Consider the following 24564-nt stretch of genomic DNA (forward strand, 5'->3'; position numbering starts at 1 on the left):
CCCTGCATGTCCACGTCCCTGTCTATAAGCCTCTTAAACACCACAATCGTATCTGCCTCCACCCCCACCCCGGGCAGCGCGTTCCAGGCACCCACCACCCTCTGTGTGAGATTAGTTTAACCTGGCACCCCACACATCTATCTATCCATATAGATCTCATCTATCTATGTGTCTCATGTGTGTGTGTGTGTGTGTATGTGTGTGTGTGTGTGTGTGTGTTTGTGTGTGTGTGTGTGTGTGTGTGTGTGTGTGTGTGTTTGTGTCTGTGTGTGTGTGTGTGTGTGTGTGTGTGTGTGTGTGTGTGTGTGTGTGTGTGTGTGTGTGTGTGTGTGTGTGTGTGTGTGTGTGTGTGTGTGTGTGTGTGTGTGTGTGTGTGTGTGTGTGTGTGTGTGTGTGTGTGTGTGTGTGTGTGTGTGTGTGTGTGTGTGTGTGTGTGTGTATGTGTGTGTGCATGTCTGTGTGTGTGTGTGTGTGTTTATGTGTGTGTACGTGTGTGTGTGTGTGTGTGTGTGTGTGTCTGTGTGTGTGTGTGTCTGTGTGTGTGTGTGTGTGTGTGTGTGTGTGCATGTGCGTGTGTCTGTGTGTGTATGCGTGTGCATGTGTGTATGTTTTGTTTCTTCCTCAAAACGCTACGCGCTAACGCTGAAATGTTTACATATTCTAACTCACATTTTTCTCCTCCACGCCGTAATCAGGCTTCAGAATTCATGCAATATTTGACAAGTTATTGATGATTAAAGCTTTAAAAAAAGCTAAATTCAACATAATTTTCGCTGTTAAAATCCTTCCTGCCAGCTTCCAACACACTTTGGTACAAAGTTGCACGGCAGGAACACTCTGAACTTTTCACCTCAATGGGATATCAGAGCAAGTGCTTCAACAGTAGGGGGAGGCCGATTGGAACTGCTGTGGCAGGCAGGGTAAGTGCAATTGGAATTGTTTTTAAAGTCCACAGCAGAGGGAAGCAGGTGAGTGGTGCAATATTGCATTGGGGATGGGTTGCATTGGGGGACAGATTGCATTGGGGGAACGGGTTGCTTTGGGGAACGGGTTGCGTTGGGGGACCAGGCCTCTCGTGTGACAGAGACCCAACGGGTCCCACTTGGTCTAGCCTCCTTTAAACTTTGCCTCTCTCACCTTAAATCTACGCCCTCTAGTATTTGATAGCCTGGATAGAGTGGATGCGTAGAGGATGTTTCCACTAGTGGGAGAGTCTAGGACCAGAGGGCACAGTCTCAGAATTAAAGGACGTATCTTTAGAAAGGAGATGAGGAAGAATTAATTTTGTCAGAGGGTGGTGAATCTGTGGAATTCATTGCCACAGATGGCTGTGGACCACAAGACAATGGATATATTTAAGGCAGAGATAGATAGATTGTTGATTAGTGCGGGTGTCAGGGGTTATGGGGAGAAGGCAGGAGAATGCGGTTAGGAGGGAGAGATAGATCAGGCATGATTGAATGGTGGAGTAGACTGGATGGGCCGAATGGCCTAATTCTGCTCCTATCCCTTATGAACATTAACATGTCAACACTGGTTAAAGGGTTCTGACGGGTCCAGCATTCCGATCCTTCTCATAATTTTCATAAATTGTCACATGGTCATCGGCTGGACACCAGGAACCCCACAACGCAAGCAGCAAAATCCTCCCAATCTTTTGGGATAGGGTAGATACAAGTTGTAACCACTGCCCAGTCCATCATCGGCTCTGACCTCCCCACCATCGAGGGGATCTATCGCAGTCGCTGCCTCAAAAAGGCTGGCAGCATCATCAAAGACCCACACCATCCTGGCCAAGCTCCCATCGGGAAGAAGGTACAGGAGCCTGAAGACTGTTACATCCAGGTTCAGGAATAGCTACTTCCCCACAGCCATCGGGCTATTAAACTCGACAACAAACAAGCTCTGAATTACAACGGCCTATTGCACTTTATCTGTTAGTTATTGTGTATATATTTATGGGCTATAGACACACTGAACTTTCACCAGCCGTTTCAAGTCAAGGGAGTTTATTGTCATGTGTCCCAGATAGGACAATGAAATTCTTGCTTTGCTTTAGCACACCAGAATATAGTAGACATAATACAGAACAGTTCAGTGTGTCTATATAACATAGACCATATATATATAACCATATAACATTTACAGCACGGAAATAGGCCATCTCGGCCCTTCTAGTCCGTGCCGAACACATATTCTCCCCTAGTCCCATCTACTTGCGTTCAGACCATAACCCTCCATTCCTTTCCCGTCCATATACCTATCCAATTTATTTTTAAATGATAAAATCGAACCTGCCTCCTCCACTTCCACTGGAAGCTCATTCCACACCGCTACCACTCTCTGAGTAAAGAAGTTCCCCTCATGTTACCTCTAAACTTCTGTCCCTTAATTCTCAAGTCATGTCCCCTTGTTTGAATCTTCCCTACTCTCAGTGGGAAAAGCTTATCCACGCCAACTCTGTCTATCCTTCTCATAATTTTAAAGACCTCTATCAAGTCCCCCCTTAACCTTCTGCGCTCCAGAGAATAAAGACCTAACTTGTTCAACCTTTCTCTGTAACTTAGTTGCTGAAACCCAGGCAACATTCTAGTAAATCTCCTCTGTACTCTCTCTATTTTGTTGACATCCTTCCTATAATTAGGCGACCAAAAATTGTACACCATACTCCAGAATTGGCCTCACCAATGCCTTGTACAATTTTAACATTACATCCCAACTTCTATACTCAATGCTCTGATTTATAAAACCGCCAGCATACCAAAAGCTTTCTTTACCACCCTATCTACATGAGATTCCACTTTCAGGGAACTGTGCACAGTTATTCCCAGATCCCTCTGTTCACCTGCATTCTTCAATTCCCTACCATTTACCATGTACGTCCTATTTTGATTTGGCCTGCCAAGATGTAGCACCTCACCCTTATCAGCATTAAACTCCATCTGCCATCTTTCAGCCCACTCTTCCAACTGGCATAAATCTCTCTGTAGACTTTGAAAATATACACATAAATAAACAGATAAAGTGCAATAGGCTGTTATAGTTCAGAGTTTGTTTGAGTTGAGTTTAATAGCCTGATGGCTGTGGGGAAGTAGCTATTCCTGAACCTGGATGTTGCAGATTTCAGGCTCCTGTACCTTCTACCTGAAGGCAGCGGGGAGATGAGTGAGTGGGCAGGATGGTGTGTGGGTCCTTGATGATGTTGGCTGCCTCTTTGAGGCAACGACTGCGATAGATCCCTTCGATGGTGGGGAGGTCAGAGCTGGTGATGGACTGGGCAGCGTTTACTACTTTTTGTAGTCTTTTCCGCTCGAGGGCGCTCAAGTTGCCGAACCAAGCCACGATGCAACCGGTCAGCATGCTCTCTACTGTGCACCTGTAGACGTTCGAGAGAGTCCTCCTTGACTTTTGTATTATGTTTACGTATTGTGTTGTGCTGAGTGGAGCAAAGTACGAATTTCATTGTCCTATCTGGGGACACATGATAATAAAACTCTCTCGACTCCTGACCCAACTCCAGTACGCACCAGTAGGCCAGGGATGGGTGTTCCTTCAGGGCTTGTGTTGGAAGAACCGGCAGCTTCTTCAGATCCGCTCGCATAACCTCATTACTGCAACAAAAAATTGGGAAGGATATCAGGTTTAGACCAGGACCATGAGTTGAGTTGAGTTTAGTTCATTGTCCCGTGTAACCGAAAGGTACAGGGAAAAGCTTTTGTTGCGCGCTAACCAGTCAGCGGAAAGACAACACATGATTACATGATTTTTAAGAAGGAACTGTGCAGATGCTGGAAAATCGAGGGTAGATAAAAATGCTGGAGTAACTCAGCAGGTGCAGCAGCATCTATGGAGCTAAGGAAATAGGCAACGTTTCGGGTCGAAACCCTTCCGGGTTTCGGCCCGAAACGTTGCCTATTTCCAGAAGGGTTTCGGCCCGAAACGTTGCCTATTTCCTTCGCTCCATAGATGCTCCCTCACCCGCTGAGTTTCTCCAGCATTTTTGTCTACCTCTGATCAAGGATAGTCCGAGGGTCACCAATGAGGTAGATAGTAGTTCAGGACCACTCTCTAGTTGTGGTAGGATGGTTCAGTTGCCTGATAACAGCCGGGAAGAAACTGTCCCTGAATCTGGAGGTGTGTGTGCGTTGGTTTTCACACTTCTGTACCTCTTGCCCGATGGGAGAGGGGAGAAGAGGGAGTGGCCGGGGTGAGACTGGTCCTTGATTATGATGTGTGTGTGTGTATGAATAAGAACAGATGTAATGCTCTGAAGACCAACATCTGTTCCTCTTTAGTTAAATCAGAGTCTCTACACCCAGGGCCTCATTAAGTGGAAGGCATGCGGTGAATGGAACAAAGCTTTGAATGCGAGAAAACAAACACAAAACACAGGAGTAACGGGATGCAACCTAGCCGCATAAACATTGAATTCTCCAATTTCCAGCAGCCCTTAGAAACATAGAAAATAGGTGCAGGAGTAGAGGCCATTCGGCCCTTCGAGCCTGCACCGCCATTCAATATGATCATGGCTGATCATCCAACTCAGTATCCCGTACCTGCCTTCTCTCCATACCCCCTGATCCCTTTAGCCACAAGGGCCACATCTAACTCCCTCTTAAATATAGCCAATGAACTGTGGCCTCAACTACCCTCTGTCTGCCTTGCTGTCTCCTCCCCTTCTCAGCTCTCCCTCAGTCCTCGGGCTCCCCCTCTTCCTTTTTCCTTTCTTCTTCCCGCCCCCCACATCAGTCTGAAGAAGAGTTTTGGCCCGAAACGTTGCCTATTTCCTTCGCTCCATAGACGCTGCTGCACCATAACTCAGCGGGTCAGGCAGCATCTGTGGAGAACATGGATAGGTGACGTTTCACAGAGTGCTGGAGTAACTCAGCGGGTGCAGCAGCATCTATGGAGCTAAGGAAATAGACAACGTTTCGGGTCGAAACCCTTCCGGGTTTCGGCCCAAAACGTTGCCTATTTCCAGAAGGGTTTCGGCCCAAAACGTTGCCTATTTCCTTCGCTCCATAGATGCTGCTGCACCATAACTCAGCGGGTCAGGCAGCATCTGTGGAGAACATGGATAGGTGATATTTCAGGTCGGCACCCTTTGGAAGTAAGATCTGATTCTTAGCTTAGCTTGGAGGTACAGCACGGTTACAGGCCCTTCGGCCCATCAAGTCCACACTGGCCATCGATCGCCCGTTCACACTCTAGTTCTATGCTATCCCACTTTCTCATCCACTCCCTACACACTAGGGGGCAGTTTACAGAGGGGCCGATTAACCTACAAACTCGCACGTCTTTGGAGTGTGGGAGGAAACCGGAGCGCCCGGAGAAAACCCACGTAGGTCACGGGGAGAACGTGCAAACTCCACACACTCAGACAGCACCCTAGCTTATGGAAGGGCCGTTCAGAAGCCTGATAACAGAGGGGAAGAAGCTGTTCCTGAGTCTGGTGGTGCGCGCTTTCAAGCTTCTGTACCTTCTGCCGGACGGGAGCGGGGAGAAGAAGGGATGAAAAAAAAATTCCAGATTTATTTAAGTAATCTTTGGGTTTCAAATTTCCAAGTTGCTGTGGTGGGAATTGAACTCAAGTTCTTTGTATCAATGGGCCAAGCCACTGCCTCCTAAACCGGTAACTTAACCGCTAGACTATAGAACCACAAGCTCCTCCGACCATAAATTATTGTTAATGAACCCTGTTGATATTAAGCAAAGTCTAAGGTGCCAAAATGTTCCAAATGTTATCAAAGTACTCTTGCCCCGAGTGTTTTGTTACGGGACATTTTATTCAGGCAATTAAACAAATACCGGTAGGGGCACAAAAGTATTTTTATATTCAAGTAACTTGCGTTATAATGTTTAAAATGCAACGCAGAAAGCCACAACGTCACGATGCAGGATTTGTAGGCCTCTTGGTCAGGCTGCAATGGGAGTATCATGTATGGGGAGGAACTGCAGATGCCGGTTTACACCGAAGATAGACGCAAAGTGCTGGAGTAACTCAGCGGGACAGGCGGCATCTCTGGAGAGAAGGGAACAGGCGACGTTTTGGGTCGAGACCCTTCGTCAGAAACCAGGGCGACGTTTCGGGTTGACCAGCGTTGGGGAAGGGGGCAAGGAGGCGGAGATTAGACGTGTCCAGTTTAGTTTAGTTTAGAGATACAGCGCGGAAACAGGCCCTTCGGCCCACCGAGCCCGTGCCGACCAGCGATCCCCGCACGCTAACACTATCCTACACACACTAGGGACAATTTACAATCTTTACTGAAGCCAATTAACCTGCATGTCTTTGGAGTGTGGGAGGAAACCGGAGCACCCGGAGAAAACCCACGCAGGTCACGGGGAGAACGTGCAAACTCCGTACAGACAGCGCCCGTAGCCGGGATGGAACCCGGGTCTCTGGCGCTGTGAGGCAGCGAATGGCTTTGTGGACGGTACGACTGATATGTGTCATTCCCATTCAGTTTGTCCCGGGAGAGACGTGAGCCTCTTGGGAATGTTTCAGGGCAAGTGAAGGGCAAGTATGTGTAGCATCAGCTGTCAGCTGTTCATTCATTCACCATTTCCCACTAATGGCCGGCACTTTACCGTAAGCTGAAATATTTATTGCCAAGACAGGAACTGCACTAATGGACTGCAATGAGTTACAAGCTCCGAGAATTGTCGATCTATAATCCTTCCGCAACGGTAGAACTACCTCCTCACAGCGCCAGGGACCCGGGTTCGATCCTGACTACGGGTGCTGTCTGTACGGAGTTTGCACGTTCTCCCCGTAACCTGCGTGGGTTTTCTCCGAGTGCTCCGGTTTCCTCCCGCACTCCAAAGACGTACAGGTTTGTAGGCTCATTGGCTCGGTGTAAATGTAAATTGCCCCCAGTGTGTGTAGGATAGTGTTAGTGTGCGGGGATCGCTGGTCGGCACGGACTCGGTGGGCCGAAGGGCCTGTTTCCGCGCTGTTTCTCTAAACTAAACTAAAACCAGAGTGATACAGCATGGAAACAGGCCCTTCGGCCAAACTTGCCCACACCGACCAACATGCCCCATCCACACTCGTCCCACCTGCCTATGTTTGGCCATTGTCCCTCCAAACCTGTCCTATCCATGTACCATAACGTTGCGTTAGTCCCAGCCTCCGGCACGCAACAAAAAGCTTTTCACTGTACCTCGCTACATGTGACAATAAACTAAACTAAACTCAATGTTTTCTGCGGGAGGGAACTGCAGATGCTGGTTTAAACTGAAGATAGACACTCCATAGATGCTGCCTGTCCCGCTGAGTTTCTCCAGCATTTTGTGCCTACCAGAAGTGTAAAACTTTCTTTTGAATGCCAAGATGACTTTGTATCGCAGCCTGGGTGACATCCAAAACCATGTGCCAAACATACTCTAGACGTGCCACACATACGGCCAAGATTCAAAGTCACCTTGATAAATGATTGACCAGACTTGTATCCACGACGTACAAAGCTGTTGTCTACTACAGCATGTCACACCATTAAACACAGTGCCCTTGCAAGATGCATTTAGTTTAGTTTAGAAATACAGCGCGGAAACAGGCCCTTCAGCCCACCGAGTCTGCACTGACCAGTGACCCCCGCACACACCAACACTATCCTACACACACTAGGGACAATTTTATATTAACCTACAAACCTGTACATCAGCATCGACATCTCTTGTTCCCCTCTCCCCTGACTCTCAGGCTGAGGAAGAGTCCCGACCCAAAACGTCACCTATCCATGTTCTCCACAGATGCTGCCTGGCCCGCTGAGTTATGGTGCAGCAGCATCTATGGAGCGAAGGAAATAGGCAACGTTTCGGGCCGAAACCCTTCTGGAAATAGGCAACGTTTCGGGCCGAAACCCGGAAGGGTTTCGACCCGAAACGTTGCCTATTTCCTTAGCTCCATAGATGCTGCTGCACCCGCTGAGTTACTCCAGCACTCTGTGAAACGTCACCTATCCATGTTCTCCACAGATGCTGCCTGACCCGCTGAGTTACTCCAGCACTCTGTGAAACGTCACCTATCCACGTTCTCGACAGATGCTGCCTGACCCGCTGAGTTACTCCAGCACTCTGTGAAACATCACCTATCCATGTTCTCCACAGATGCTGCCTGACCCACTGAGTTACTCCAGCACTCTGTGAAACGTCACCTATCCATGTTCTCCACAGATGCTGCCTGACCCGCTGAGTTACTCCAGCACTCTGTGTCCACCAAAGACTTCATTGAAGACAAATTGCAGAGGAGGGCGTCGGGTTTGGGAGAGGAGAGGAACCGTTTAGGACACTGGCCCCACGTGACCCGGTGAAGCTTACCTCGAATAGTCACCTTTAGCTTCCTGCAGGGGATGAAAGAAAAATAACATCAATGAATTGTAAACAAAAACATCATCCAGACAACCCAAACACTTTAGTTTAGTTTAGAGATACAGCGCGGAAACAGGCCCTTCGGCCCACCGAGTCCGTGCCGACCAGCGATCCCCGCACACTAACACTATCCTACACACACACACACACACACACACACACACACACTGGGGACAATTTACATTTACACCAAAGCCAATTGACCTACAAACCTGCACGTCTTTGGAGTGTGGGAGGAAACCGGAGCACCCGGAGAAAACCCACGCAGGTCACGGGGAGAACGTGCAAACTCCGTACAGGCAGCAGCCCGTGGTCAGGATCGAACCCGGGTCTCTGGCGCTGTGAGGCAGCAGCTCCAACCGCTGCGCCACCGTGCCACCCTTCATGTTCTTAAGTGATAGGAGCAGAATTAGGCCATTCGGCCCATCAAGTCTACTCCGCCATTCAATCACGGTCGATCTATCTCTCCCTCTCAACCCCATTCTCCTGCCTTCTCCCTATAACCCCCGACACCCGGACTAATCAAGAATCTATATAAGGTAGATAAAATTGCTGGAGAAACTCAGCGGGTGCAGCAGCATCTATGGAGCGAAGGAAATAGGCAACATAGAAACATAGAAATTAGGTGCAGGAGTAGGCCATTCGGCCCTTCGAGCCTGCACCGCCATTCAATATGATTATGGCTGATCATCCAACTCAGTATCCCGTACCTGCCTTCTCTCCATACCCCCTGATCCCCTTAGCCACAAGGGCCACATCTAACTCCCTCTTAAATATAGCCAATGAACTATCCTCAACTACCCTCTGTGGCAGAGAGTTCCAGAGATTCACCACTCTCTGCGTGAAAAAAGTTCTTCTCATCTCAGTTTTAAAGGATTTCCCCTTTATCCTTAAGCTGTGACCCCTAGTCCTGGACTTCCCTAACATCGGGAACAATCTTCCTGCATCTAGCCTGTCCAACCCCAACGTTTCGGGGCCGAAATCCTTCTGGAAATAGGCAATGTTTCGGGGCCGAAATCCTTCTGGAAATAGGCAACGTTTCGGGGCCGAAATCCTTCTGGAAATAGGCAACGTTTCGGGCCGAAACCCTTCCGGGTTTCGGCCCAAAACGTTGCCTATTTCCTTCGCTCCATAGATGCTGCTGCACCCACTGAGTTTCTCCAGCATTTTTGTCTACCTAAGAAACATTTGCAACCTCCGTACACCGTCTGTGAGTTATTCCACAAACCCAGGGTCATCGATACACTAGAATACCAACAAGACTGGAAAGGTCAGCAATTCACAACCCCAGCTGAGAGTTAAGTAACTCCGTAAACTCAATGCAGTCATGGGTGGTCACGGTGGTGCAGCGGGTAGAGCTGCTGCCTCTCGGCGCCAGAGACCCGGGTTCCATCCCGACTACGGGCGCTGTCTGTACGGAGTTTGCACGATCTCCCCCCGTGGGTTTTCTCCGGGTGCTCCGGTTTCCTCCCACACTCCAAAAGGCGTGCGGGTTTGTAGGTTAATTGGCTTGGTGCACATGTGTGTGTGTGTGTGTGTCGGACAGTGTTAGTGTGCGGGGATCGCTGGTCGGCGCGGACTCGTATAGGTTTCCTCGCTGTATCTGCGTACAGTTTTGGTCTCCAAATCTGAGGAAGGACATTATTCCATAGAGGGAGTGCAGAGAAGGTTCACCAGACTGATTCCTGGGATGTCGGGACTGTCTTATGAAGAAAGACTGGATAGACTTGGTTTATACTCTCTAGAATTTAGGAGATTGAGAGGGGATCTTATAGAAACTTACAACATTCTTAAGGGGTTGGACAGGCTAGATGCAGGAAGATTGTTCCCGATGTTGGGGAAGTCCAGGACAAGGGGTCACAGCTTAAGGATAAGGGGGAAATCCTTTAAAACCGAGATGAGAAGAACTTTTTTCACACAGAGAGTGGTGAATCTCTGGAACTCTCTGCCGCAGAGGGTAGTTGAGGCCACAGTTCATTGGCTATATTTAAGAGGGAGTTAGATGTGGCCCTTGTGGCTAAGGGATCAGGGGGTGTGGAGAGAAGGCAGGTACGGGATACTGAGTTGGATGATCAGCCATGATCATATTGAATGGCGGTGCAGGCTCGAAGGGCCGAATGGCCTACTCCTGCACCTGATTTCTATGTTTCTATGTTTTCTATCTCTAAACTAAACTAAACTAAAAGGGCTATCCACGCCTCGCATCCGGTCTCCCCTCAACGTCTGGCCTTCCAGAGACAACAAACCAACCTCTCCCTGTAGCCAACGGCCAGCGTCCCAGTAAAACTCCCTGTTCCCCTCTCACTAGTTACAGACACAAAGCCACACAAAGAGAGAATGAGGCGCGTTGTTTAATCTTCAATAGGCCGGCCTTTCATGGACTTTTAACGAGTCAGCGAAATTTTCCAGTGCAAGTCTGGACTGACACAATACGTTTCTCCCGAGCTAAATAGTTAGTTCCAACTCTGTGGACAAACTGTGGCATGAAATGTTCTTTCTCCAAAGATAAACCTTGTTCGCAGTGAAAAACACACACAATACAAAACAAAAAGCTTGCAGCAACTTTCCAGACATGCCCAGTGTCTCTACAAGAATGAGTCGGAAGGAACTGCAGGTGCTGGTTTGTATCGAAGATAAACACAAATGTGCTGGAGTATTGTGTGCAGTTTTCTTCCCCTAATTTGAGGAAGGACATTCTTGCTATTGAGGGAGCCCAGCGTAGGTTCACAAGGTTAATTCCCGGGATGGCGGGACTGTCATATGCTGAGAGAATGGAGCGGCTGGGCTTGTACACTCTGTGGAGTTTATTAGGATGAGAGGAGATCTCATTGAAACATATATGAGATTGTTAAGGGTTTGGACACACTAGAGGCAGGAAACATGTTCCCGATGTTGGGGGAGTCCAGAACCAGTGGCCACACAGTTTAAGAATAAGGGGTAAACCATTTAGAACGGAGATGGGGAAACACTTTTTTCACACAGACAGTTGTGAGTCTGTGGAATTCTCTGCCTCAGAGGGCGGTGGAGGCCGGTTCTCTGGATACTTTCAAGAGAGAGCTAGATAGGGCTCTTAAAGATAGCGAAGTCAGGGGATATGGGGGGAAGGCAGGAACGGGGTACTGATTGTGGATGATCAGCCATGATCACATTGAATGGCGGTGCTGGCTCGAAGGGCCGAATGGCCTCCTCCTGCACCTATTGTCTATTAACTCAGCGGGACAGGCAGCATCTCTGGAGGGAAGGAATGGGTGGCGTTTATGGTCGAGTCTGAAGAAGGGTCTCGACCCGAAACGTCACCCGTCCGTTCTCTCCAGAGACGCCGCCTGTCCCGCTGAGTCACACTAGTTCTGTGATATCTCACTATCTCGTTAACATTAACAACAATTAACAGACGGCCAATTAACCTGCACGTATTTAGGATGGCGCTAAGAAAGAACACAAGTGGACGGGTGATCGATGATGGTTGCGATCTCAGTGGGCTGGAGGGTCTGTTCCTTCAATCAATAGAATAAGGGGGAAATCTTTTAGGAGCGAGATGAGAAAAACATTTTGTTTCACACACAGAGAGCGGTGAATCTGTGGAACTCTCTGCCACAGAAGGTAGTTGAGGCCACACAGTTCATTGGCTATATTTAAGAGGGAGTTAGATGTGGTCCTTGTGGCTAAAGGGATCAGGGGGTATGGAGAGAAGGCAGGTACAGGATACTGAGTTGGATGATCAGCCATGATCATATTGAATGGCGAATGGTGCAGGCTCGAAGGGCCGAATGGCCTCTACTCCTGCACCTAATTTCTATGTTTCTAATCGGACACCACCAAAAACCGTCCTTCTGGTGACATTTATACTTTAGTTTAGTTTGAATAGTTTAGAGATACAGCGAGGAAGGCCCTTCGGCCTATCGAGTCCGTGCCGACCAGCGATCCCCGCACACTAATACTATCCCACACACACTAGGGGACAATTTACAATTTTTACCAAATTAACCTACAAACCTGCACGTCTTTGGAGTGTGGGAGGAAACCGGAGCGCCCGGAGAAAACCCAGGCAGGTCACGGGGAGAACGTGCAAACTCCGTACAGACAGCACCTGTAGTCAGGATGGAACCCGGGTCTCTGGCGCTGTGAGGCAGCAGCTCTACCCGCTGCACCACCGTGCCACTTTATTGAGGGGTTCAGGGGGGTGGAGTTGCCAGGTCGACTGAGGGCAGGACATGGGCAATGCTCAACATCTCTCCAAGCTGGGAAGGGCGCAGAGAGGATTCACCAGGATGTTGCCAGGACTAGAGGGTGTGAGCTACAGGGAGAGGTTGAGCAGGCTGGGTCTCTATTCCATGGAGCGCAGGAGGATGAGGGGTGATCTTATAGAGGTGTACAAAATCATGAGAGGAATAGATCGGGTAGATGCACAGAGCCTCTTGCCCAGAGTAGGGGAATCAAGGACCAGAGGACATGGGTTCAAGGTGAAGGGGGAAAGATTTAATAGGAATCTGAGGGGTAACTTTTCCACACAGAGGGTGGTGGGTGTATGGAACGAGCTGCCGGAGGAGGTAGTTGAGGCTGGGACTATGCCATCGTTAGACACGTACATGGATAGGACAGGTTTAGAGGGATATGGGCCAAACGCAGGCAGGTGGGACTAGTGTAGATGGGGCATGTGGGCCGGTATGGGCAAGTCGGGCCGAAGGGCCTGTATCTATGACGCCGTGTTCTTACCTGCAGGATGTAGGCTGCCAGCTCAAATATGGCCTCAGTGTCGACCTCTATCAGCTCCTGGGGGGGGGGAGAACAAGTGGACGTTACACCCAGCGGGGGGGGGCAAGAGAATATCAGCTGCCTCCCATCCCCCCTCCCCCCCCCAACAGCACTGCCCACTCACCGGGCCACCCAGAGAGAGAGAGAGAGAGAGAGAGAGGGGGGAGAGGTAGTGAAGAGGGAGAGAGAGAGGGGGAGAAGTGGTGCGAGGGAGGGGGGAGAGGGGGAGGGAGAAAGAGAGAAAAAGAGAGAGGAGGGAGGGAGGGAGAGATAGAGAAAGAGAGAAAGGGAGAGAGAGGGGGAGAGAGAGAGAGAGAGAGAGAGAGAGAGGGGAGAGAGAGGGAGAGAGAGAGGGAGAGAGAGAGAAGAGAGAGAGAGAGAGAGAGAGAGAGAGAGAGAGGGAGAGAGAGAGAGAGAGAGAGAGAGAGAGAGAGAGAGAGAGAGAGAGAGAGAGGGGGGGGGGGGAGAGAGAGGGAGAGAGAGAGAGAGAGAGAGAGAGACACACACACACAGAGGAGGGGGAGGGAGAGGGAGAGGGAGAGGGAGAGGGAGAAAGAGAGAGGGAGAGGAGAGCGAGAGAGGGAGGGAGGGGGAGATAGAGAAAGAGAGAAAAAAGAGAGAGGGGGTAGTAGAGAGACAGGGACAGGGGGGGGTGGAGGTACAGAGAGACACACACACACACACACACACACACACACACACACACACACACACACACACAGAGAGGGGAGCAGTGAGGGGTGTCGAGGGAAGCGAGCGACTGAGAGACTTCACCTTTGATGGACTGCCCGGCCGGCAGTGGAAGCAGGCGGGCTGGGAATGGAGGGAGGAGGAGAGGGGAGGGGATGGGGGAGAGACAGACAACCAACGTCACCCACTTGTTGTGATGCTGTGTGTGTGTGTGGGGGGGGGAGGGGGTCCCAGACAGGGAGGTACAACGACGAAGGCAGAGACTGGGGGGTGAGAGGCCGGGGGGGGGGGGGGGGGGAGAATCACAGCCTTCAGTAACACGGATGCTGCTTACACACCGCACACAGACAGCCACGACCCCCCCGAGGCCAGTGCGGTCAAACACACCCCCTCCCCCCCCCCCCCCCCCCCCCCCCCCCCACTAGGGGCACTCACACCCCCACACACAGCCAGGACAGTCCGGGGAACACACAGGGTTAACAGCCAAGCCGCGCAGACATTAACCAAACGTTAACCACAGGGCAAGCGCTGGTCCGTGGATCACGTCAGAACCGGCCGGGACAAACGCAAACTTTGTCAATTGTTTCCTGAATCGAGTTTCCAACCCGAAACGTCACCTATCCATGTTCTCCACAGATGCTGCCTGACCCGCTGAGTTATGGTGCAGCAGCATCTATGGAGCGAAGGAAATAGGCAACGTTTCGGGCCGAAACCCTTCTGGAAATAGGCAACGTTTCGGGCCGAAACCCGGAAGGGTTTCGACCCGAAACGTTGCCTATTTCCTTAGCTCCATAGATGCTGCTGCACCCACTGAGTTACTCCAGCACTCTGTGAAACGTCACCTATCCATGTTCTCCACAGATGCTGCCCGCTGACCCACACTGAGTCACCTACCATGTCCAGCACTCTGTGAAACGTCACCTATCCATGTTCTCCACAGATGCTGCCTGACCCGCTGAGTTACTCCAGCACTCTGTGTCCTTTTCATTATGATTTTGTTAGCTTTTAGGCCATTCGGCCCATCAGGTCTACTCCACCATTCAATCATGGCTGATCTATCTCTCCCTCCCAACCCCATTCTCCTGCCTTCTCCCCATAAATTTCACAAAGAGGCAGTTTTTCCCTGAATGATTAACCCGTTACAGACCCGTCGAGGCCATGTCAAAGACAGTGGACAACAGGTGCAGGAGTAGAGGCCATTCGGCCCTTTGAGCCAGCACCGCCATTCAATATGATCATGGCTGATCATCCCCAATCAGTACCCCGTTCCTGCCTTCTCCCCATATCCCCTGACTCCGCTATCTTTCTCTCTTCAAAGTATCCAGAGAACCGGCCTCCACTACCCTCTGAGGCAGAGAATTCCACAGACTCACAACTCTCTGTGAGAAAAAGTGTTTCCTCATCTCCGTTCTAAATGGCTTTACCCCTTATTCTTAAACTGTGTGGCCCCTGGTTCTGGACTCCCCCAACATAGTGATACAGCATGGAAACAGGCCCTTCAGCCCAACTTGCCCACACCGACCAACAAGCCCCATCTACACTAGTCCCACCTGCCTGCGTTTGGCCCTTATCCCTCCACACCTGTCCTATCCATGTACCTGTAGGTGAAAATAAACAGAAAATGGTGGAATGGCTGAATGGGTCAGGCAGCATCTGTGTAAGGTGTTCATGATTCAGGGATCTGAAGATTTTACCCAGTTACATTAGTGTACACTCAAATACCAGGGTGGTGCAGCGGGTAGAGCTGCTGCCTCACAGCGCCAGAGACCCGGGTTCCATCCTGACTACGGGTGCTGTCTGTACGGAGTTTGCACGTTCTCCCCGTGACCCGCGTGGGTTTTCTCCGGGTGCTCCGGATTCCTCCCACATCTCAAAGACGTACAAGATTGTAGATGAATTGGTTTCTGCAACTTTCCTTGGTGTGTGGGACAGAACTAGTACGGAAACAGGCCCTTCGGCCCACCGAGTCCGTGCCGACCAGCGATCCCCGCACACTAACACTGCCCTACACACAATGGGGACAATTTACAATTTGCAGAAGCCAATTAACCTACAAACCTGCACGTCTTTGGAGTGTGGGAGGAAACCGGAGCACCCGGAGAAAACCCACGCAGGTCACGGGGAGAACGTGCAAACTCCGTACAGACAGCGCCCGTAGTCGGGATGGAACCCGGGTCTGTGAGGCAGCAGCTCTACCCGCTGCACCACCATGCCCGACCAAATTAATTGATTTGCAACAACAAGCAGATGTGAAACGCTGTCACCCCCCAGTCTCTGTCGTTGTACCACCCGACCAACACGGAAACAGGCCCTTCGGCCCATCGAGCCCGTGCTGGCCATCGATCACCTGTACACACAATGTCCCCATATTCTGTTGTGCTGCAGGAAGGAAGAATGTCGTTGTTCTATCTGAGACACATAACGATAAAACACTCCTCACAGAGTGCTGGAGTAACTCAGCGGGTGCAGCAGCATCTATGGAGTGAAGGAAATAGGCAACGTTTCGGGCCGAAACCCGGAAGGGTTTCGGCCTGAAACGTTGCCTATTTCCTTCGTGTTTCGGGCCGAAACGTTGCCTATTTCCAGAAGGATTTCGGGCCGAAACGTTGCCTATTTCCTTCGTGTTTCGGGCCGAAACATTGCCTATTTCCAGAAGGATTTCGGGCCGAAACGTTGCCTATTTCCTTCGTGTTTCGGCCCGAAACGTTGCCTATTTCCTTCGCTCCATAGATGCTGCTGCACCCGCTGAGTTTCTCCAGCACTTTTGTCCAAGGCATACTATTAGCCTCAGGACAAGTGGCCAAACTGCAGAGACACACACATGGTTTCCAGAACGTTAGTTGTTGCATCTCTGTGGGACCGGATGTGAATTCCATCCGTCTCTCTTTTAAAAAAAAAAAATGTTGCTCTGGAAACTATGGGAAAGGTCGGCACTCTTCGAAAGTAAACGCTGCTTCCTGCAGTCAGAGTCTGTGCGAGATTCATCGCCCATGTAGGTAATGGAACTAAAGGTGGGCACAGAGTGCTGGAGTAACTCAGTGGGTCAGGCAGCATCTGTGGAGAACATGGATAGGTGACGTTTCACAGAGTGCTGGAGTAACTCAGCGGGTCAGGCAGCGTGTGTGTACCATGAGATACAACCTGTTTCCCACCTTGTAGATGCAAGACTTGGCGTTGAGGAAGAAGAGCTCCACAGTTGCGTTGTCCTTCAGGTAAGCGATACTCTCGATGTAGAACCTGCAGATACAAGGGGCAGACGTCAGCTCGAGGGTCACCACCCTGTCCTCGTGGCCGGCAGCATCATCAAAGACCAGCCGTACCCCACTCACTCCCTCCTCTCCCCTCACCCAGTTTAGTTCAGAGATACAGCGTGGAAACAGGCCCTTCGGCCCACCTAGTCCGTGCCGGCCAGCGATCCCCGCACACTAACACTATCCCACACACACACCAGGGGACAAGTTACATTTATACCGAAGCCAATTAACTTTCAAATCCGCGCGTCTTTGGAGTGTTGGAGGAAGCTGAAGAAAACCCACGCAGGTCACGGGAAGAACGTGCAAACTCCGTACAGACAGCACCCGTAGTCAGGATGGAACCCGGGTCTCTGGTGCTGTGAGGCAGCAGCTCTACCCTGCTGCACTACCAAAACCACACAAAAACACACCTGATAACAGCTGGGCCCAGGAACATGCCCCCCGCTGAATTTGGAAACGTCACCTATCCATGTTTCCACAGATGCTGCTGCCCACCCGCACAGCATGCTGCTGCATCCATGTTCCCCACAGATGCTGAGTGACCCGCTGAGTTACTCCAGCACTCTGTGAAACGTCACCTATCCATGTTCTCCACAGATGCTGCTGCCGCTGACAGCCGCGGAGTTTCGGGGCCGACCCTCCAGCACTCTGGCCGCCCACCTTTTCGAGTTCCATTACTCCATACATGGGCGATGAATCTCGCACAGACTCTGACTGCAGGAAGCAACGTTTACTTTCGAAGAGTGCCGACCTTTCCCATAGTTTCCAGAGCAACATTTTTTTTTTTTAGGAGAGAGTCGGATGGAATTCACATCCGGTCCCACAGAGATGCAACAACTAACGTTCTGGAAACCATGTGTGTGTCTCTGCAGTTTGGCCACTTGTCCTGAGGCTAATAGTATGCCTTGGACAAAAATGCTGGAGTAACTCAGCGGGTGCAGCAGCATCTATGGAGCGAAGGAAATAGGCAACGTTTCGGGCCGAAACCCTTCTGGAAATAGGAAATAGGCGACGTTTCGTGACGAAACCCTTCTGGAAATAGGCAACGTTTCGGGCCGAAACCCTTCCAGGTTTCGGCCCAAAACGTTGCCTATTTCCTTCGCTCCATAGATGCTGCTGCACCCGCTGAGTTTCTCCAGCATTTTTTTCTACCTTCAATTTTCCAGCATCTGCAGTTCCTTCTTAAACATCTATCTTTCTATGTTTTTATGATAGGAGCAGAATTAGGCCATTCGGCCCATCAACTCTACTCCGCTATTCAATCATGGCTGATCTATCTCTCCCTCCTAACCCCATTCTCCTGCCTTCTCCACATAACCCCTGACACCCGCACTAATCAAGAATCTATCTATCTCTGCCTTAAAAATATCCACTGACTTGTGGCCTCCACAGCCATCTGTGGCAATGAATTCCACAGATTCACCACCCTCTGACTAAAGAAATTCCTCCTCATCTCCTTTCTAAAGGAACGTCCTTTAATTCTGAGGCTGTGCCCTCTGGTCCTAGACTCTCCCACTAGTGGAAACATCCTCTCCACATCCACTCTATCCAGGCCTTTCACTATTCGGTAACGTTTCAATGAGGTGTCCCCTCATCCTTCTAAACTCCAGCGAGTACAGGCCCAGTGCCGACAAACGCTCATCATAGGTTAACCCACTCATTCCTGGGATGGTTCTGGTAAACCTCCTGTGGATCCTCTCCAGAGCCGGCACATCCTTCCTCAGAAACATAGAAACATAGACAATAGGTGCAGGAGTAGAGGCCATTCGGCCCTTCGAGCCTGCACCATTCGCCATTCAATATGATCATGGCTGATCATCCAACTCAGTATCCTGTACCAGCCTTCTCTCCATACCCCCTGATCCCTTTAGCCACAAGGGCCACATCTAACTCCCTCTTAAATATAGCCAATGAACTGTGGCCTCAACTACCTTCTGCGGCAGAGAATTCCACAGATTCACCACTCTCTGTGTGAAAAATGTTTTCCTCATCTCAGTCCTAAAAGATTTCCCCCTTATCCTTAAACTGTGACCCCTTGTCCTGGACTTCCCCAACATCGGGAACAATCTTCCTGCATCTAGCCTGTCCAACCCCCTTAAGAATGTTGTAAGTTTCTATAAGATCCCCCCTCAATCTTCTAAATTCTAGCGAGTACAAGCCGAGTCTATCCAGTCTTTCTTCATATGAAAGTCCTGACATCCCAGGAATCAGTCTGGTGAACCTAGTGGGACAAAACAGCTCACAATGCTCCAAACACACCCTGACCAGCGCCTTGTAGAGTCTCAGTATCACATCCCTGCTTCTTATTCCTCTAGGGCAGCAACATTCCCACACCCTTGTGAAGCTGGTATGAAGTCTGTAAAAAAAGCCATCTGGTGCTTAACACAACAGCAGGGGAGACAATTACATTGCCAAACGTTGATGGAATGGGCGTGAAACGGCAAATGCTGAGTTGTGAATGACTTTCATCAGTATAACGTTAACCTAAGGCCGGGCGGGGAATCCCTGGGGAATTGCAGTTTAATTTAATAAACATGGATTTAAAAACTCATCATTTTTGCGCTGATAGAAACATAGAAACATAGACAATAGGTGCAGGAGTAGAGGCCATTCGGCCCTTCGAGCCTGCACCATTCGCCATTCAATATGATCATGGCTGATCATCCAACTCAGTATCCCATACCTGCCTTCTCTCCATACCCCCTGATCCCTTTAGCCACAAGGGCCACATCTAACTCCCTCTTAAATATAGCCAATGAACTGTGTGGCCTCAACTACCTTCTGCGGCAGAGAATTCCACAGATTCACCACTCTCTGTGTGAAAAAAGTTTTCCTCATCTCGGTCCTAAAAGATTTCCCCCTTATCCTTAAACTGTGTGACCCCTTGTTCTGGACTTCCCCAACATCGGGAACAATTTTCCTGCATCAAGCCTGTCCAACCCCTTAAGAATTTTGTAAGTTTCTATAAGATCCCCCCCCCCTCAATCTTCTAAATTCTAGCGAGTACAAGCCGAGTCTATCCAGTCTTTCTTCATATGAAAGTCCTGACATCCCAGGAATCAGTCTGGTGATGTTTAAGAAAGAACTGCAGATGCAGAAAAATGGCAAACATTTCCATTCTGCAAACTCTGTGAGTTATTCCCAGCGGCAGGAACATATTTAACGCGATTCAAAGAAACTAATTTTTTGTCACTTATCATATATTCCTATCCTGTTTTTTTAATCTTATACATATTAATAAAATAATTATGTTAATTCATAGGTTGAGTGACATTAAATAATTAGTTCTGACTAAGATTTTAATTTAAGAAAGAACTGCAGATGCTGGAAAAATCTGAAGGTGGACAAAAATGCTGGAGGAACTCAGCGGGTGAGGCAGCATCTATGGTGACTAAAGTGATTCCTCTTCATCTCCTTCCTAAAGGAGCGTCCTTTAATTCTGAGGCTGTGCCCTCTGGTCCTAGACTCTCCCACTAGTGGAAACATCCTCTCCACATCCACTCTATCCAGGCCTTTCACTATTCGGTACGTTTCAATGAGGTCCCCCCCCCCCCCTCTCATTCAAACTGCAGCCTCCACTGCCTTCTGTGGCAAAGAATCCCACTTTGACATGAAGTTTCTGCAACATCGCAGCTGTTTTGCATCAGTGATCGGCCCTGTCACGGAGCTGTTGAGATGGGCTGGCATGGGCGTGTTGGGCCAAAGGGCCTGTTTCTCTATACGAATCTGTGCCTCTCCCAAACATGTTCGGGTCTTGCACACTAGAGGGCAGTAAGAGACTACAAGATGATACATGTGTGTGTGTGTGTGTGTGTGTGTGTGTGTGTGTGTGTGTGTGTGTGTGTGTGTGTGTGTGTGTGTGTGTGTGTGTGTGTGTGTGTGTGTGTGTGCGTGTGTGCGTGTGTGTCTGTGTGTGTGTGTGTGTGTGTGTGTGTGTGTGTCTGTGTGTGTGTCTGTGTGTGTGTGTGTGTGTGTGTGTGTGTGTGTGTGTGTGTGTGTGTGTACGTGTGTGTGTGTGTGTGTGTGTGTGTGTACGTGTGTGTGTGTGTGTGTGTGTGTGTGTGTGTGTGTGTGTGTGTGTGTGTGTGTGTGTGTGTGTGTCTGTGTGTGTGTGTGTGTGTGTGTTTAGGGAGGAACTGCAGATGCTGGTTTTAAGCCGAAGAAAATAGACACAAAGTACTGGAGGAACTCAGCGGGACAGGCAGCATCTGTGGAGAGTAGACAAAAATGCTGGAGAAACTCAGCAGGTGCAGCAGCATCTATGGAGCGAAGGAAATAGGCAACGTTTCGGGACAAAACCCTTCTGGAAATAGGCAACGTTTCGGGGCCGAAATCCTTCTGGAAATAGGCGACGTTTCGGGCCGAAACCCTTCCGGGTTTCGGCCCGAAACGTTGCCTATTTCCTTCGCTCCATAGATGCTGCTGCACCCGCTGAGTTACTCCAGCACTTTTGTCGACCTTCGATTTTCCAGCATCTGCGCAGTTCCTTCTTAAGCATCTGTGGAGGGAAGGAACGGGCGATGTTTCAGGTGGAGACCCTTCTTCAGATCGGTCAGGGATAAGGGAAACGAGAGACGCAGGCGGTGATGTGGAGAAATAAAGAACAATGAATGAAGGGCCTGTATCACTGAACTAAACTGAACTCTATAATATACCCGCGATGAACTGTTGGTTATTAATGCCAGAGTTATTAATAACAAAACAAATCTTATAAAGTCATCGCCCACTCAATTCTGATCATAAAACAGCCTGCAGGGAAGAGAGCGGTTCGCAGAGATTCAACGTGAGCCAATTCATGTTCATAAGGGATAGGAGCAGAATTAGGCCACTTGGCCCATCAAGTCTACTCCACCATTCAATCATGGCTGATCTATCTCTCCCTCTCAACCCCATTCTCCTGCCTTCTCCCCGTAACCTCTGACACCCGCACTGATCAAGAATCTATCTATCTCTGCCTTAGGGTCTTGGTGAGACCACACCTGGAGTATTGCGTACAGTTTTGGTCTCCTAATCTGAGGAAAGACATTCTTGCCATAGAGGGAGTACAGAGAAGGTTCACCAGGCTGATTCCTGGGATGTCAGGACTTTCATATGAAGAAAGACCGGATAGACTCGGCTTGTACTCGCTAGAATTTAGAAGATTGAGGGGGGATCTTATAGAAACTTACAAGATTCTTAAGGGGTTGGACAGGCTAGATGCAGGAAGATTGTTCCCGATGTTGGGGGAGTCCAGAACAAGGGGTCACAGTTTAAGGATAAGGGGGAAATCTTTTAGAACCGAGATGAGAAAAACATATTTTTTGTGGTGAATCTGTGGAATTCTCTGCCACAGAAGGTAGTTGAGGCCACAGTTCATTGGCTATATTTAAGAGGGAGTTAGATGTGGCCCTTGTGGCTAAAGGGATCAGGGGGTATGGAGAGAAGGCAGGTACAGGATACTGAGTTGGATGATCAGCCACTGATCATATTGAATGGCGGTGCTGGCTCGAAGGGCCGAATGGCCTCTACTCCTGCACCTATTGTCAACTGTGGCTCTTCCTCAGGTGCTGTTGAAATTAAAACACTCTGCGATGTTTTGCTCAAGATTCCAGCTCACTTTGGTTTATTAACATAGGAAATACTTGCAGGAGTAGTCCATTCGGCCCTTCGAGCCAGCACCGCCATTAAATATGATCAGTGGCTGATCATCCAACTCAGTATCCTGTACCTGCCTTCTCTCCGTAACCCCCTGATCCCCTTAGCCACAAGGGCCACATCTAACTCCCTCTTAAATATAGCCAATTAAATGGCGAATAGTGCAGGCTCGAAGGGCCGAATGGCCTCTACTCCTGCACCTATTGTCTATTGTCGATGTTTAGAAGCTTGACCAGTTGACCAGTGGTCTTCAGAGGAACAAGACTCTGAGTCCACTCAAGCCCTACAATGCCTTGTCTCACAACGTCTGTCGTCCAGGTTCAGGGCTTCTCAGAAGGCCACAGCCTCACAGCGCCAGAGACCAGGGTTCAATCCCGACCTTGGGTGCTGCCTCTGTGGAGTTTGCACGTTCTCCCTGCGGTGGGTGTACGGAACGAGCTGCAAGAGGAGGTAGAGGAGGTAGTTGAGGCAGGGACTGTCACAACATTTCAACGACATTCGGACAGATACATGGATATGATATGGATAGGTGAGTGGGATTTGGGTTAAAGATAGGCAGGTGGGGCATGTTGGTCGGCATGGGCAAGTTGGGCTGAAGGGCCTGTTTCCAAGATGTCTCTTTCATGTTCCAACTTAACAACATCTTTCGAATGCCCGCAATGGGGTAGAGGTGAATCGGACAGGACCCTAGATTAGACAATAGGTGCAGGAGGAGGCCATTCGGCCCTTCGAGTCAGCACCGCCATTCAATATCATCATGGCTGATCATCCCCAATCAGTACCCCGTTCCTGCCTTCTCCCCATATCCCCTGACTCCGCTATCTTTAAGAGCCCTATCTAGCTCTCTCTTGAAAGCATCCAGAGAACCTGCCTCCACCAGGAATTCCACAGACTCACCACTCTCTGTGAGAAAAAGTGTTTCCTCGTCTCCGTTCTAAATGGCTTACCCCTTATTCTTAAACTGTGTGGCCTCTGGTTCCGGACTCCCCCAACATCGGGAACATGTTTCCTGCCTCTAGCGTGTCCAAGCCCTTAATAATCCTTTGTACAGAGCCCTAGTGAGACCACACCTGGAGTATTGTGTGCAGTTTTGGTCCCCTAATTTGAGGAAAGACATTCTTGCTATTGAGAGAGTGCAGCGTAGGTTCACCAGGCCTCATCAGTAACAACGATGAGTCGGCCTATATGGAGGAGGTCCAGCTCCTAGCAGCATGGTGCACTGACAACAACCTGGCCCTTAACTCCAAGAAGACCAAGGAGCTCATTGTAGACTTCAGGAAGTCCAGAGGCGGCACGCACACCCCCATCCACATTAACGGGACGGAGGTGGAACGTGTTTCTAGCTTCAGGTTCCTGGGAGTCAACATCTCCGATGACCTCTCTTGGACCCACAATACCTCTACTCTGATCAAGAAGGCTCATCAGCGTCTCTTCTTCCTGAGGAGACTGAAGAAGGTCCATCTGTCTCCTCAGATCCTGGTGAACTTCTACCGCTGCACCATCGAGAGCATCCTTACCAACTGCATCACAGTATGGTATGGCAACTGCTCTGTCTCCGACCGGAAGGCATTGCAGAGGGTGGTGAAAATTGCCCAACGCATCACCGGTTCCACGCTCCCCTCCATTGAGTCTGTCCAAAGCAAGCGCTGTCTGCGGAGGGCGCTCAGCATCGCCAAGGACTGCTCTCACCCCAACCATGGACTGTTTACCCTCCTACCATCCGGGAGGCGCTACAGGTCTCTCCGTTGCCGGACCAGCAGGTCGAGGAACAGCTTCTTTCCGGCGGCTGTCACTCTACTCAACAACGTACCTCGGTGACTGCCAATCACCCCCCCCCCCCCCCCCCGACACTCCTCCCACAGGA

The 24564-nt window shown here is 49.9% G+C and overlaps 1 protein-coding gene across 6 annotated transcripts in view; it reads right to left on the minus strand.

The window, feature by feature from the left end:
- The window catches only part of frmd4a (FERM domain containing 4A), a 197877-nt gene that overhangs the window by 55723 nt on the left and 117590 nt on the right, over window positions 1-24564 (minus strand). For all 6 annotated transcript variants that reach the window (XM_055653487.1, XM_055653483.1, XM_055653489.1 and 3 more), the window contains 4 exons: window positions 16965-17049; window positions 13084-13140; window positions 8320-8342; window positions 3528-3611 (listed from right to left, as the gene is read on the minus strand). In XM_055653487.1, the coding sequence (XP_055509462.1) occupies window positions 3528-3611; window positions 8320-8342; window positions 13084-13140; window positions 16965-17049 (249 nt within the window). The remainder of the gene's footprint in view (window positions 1-3527; window positions 3612-8319; window positions 8343-13083; window positions 13141-16964; window positions 17050-24564) is intronic.

This window comes from Leucoraja erinacea, chromosome 22 (genome assembly GCF_028641065.1).
Source record: "Leucoraja erinacea ecotype New England chromosome 22, Leri_hhj_1, whole genome shotgun sequence".
NCBI classification, from domain to species: domain Eukaryota; kingdom Metazoa; phylum Chordata; class Chondrichthyes; order Rajiformes; family Rajidae; genus Leucoraja; species Leucoraja erinaceus.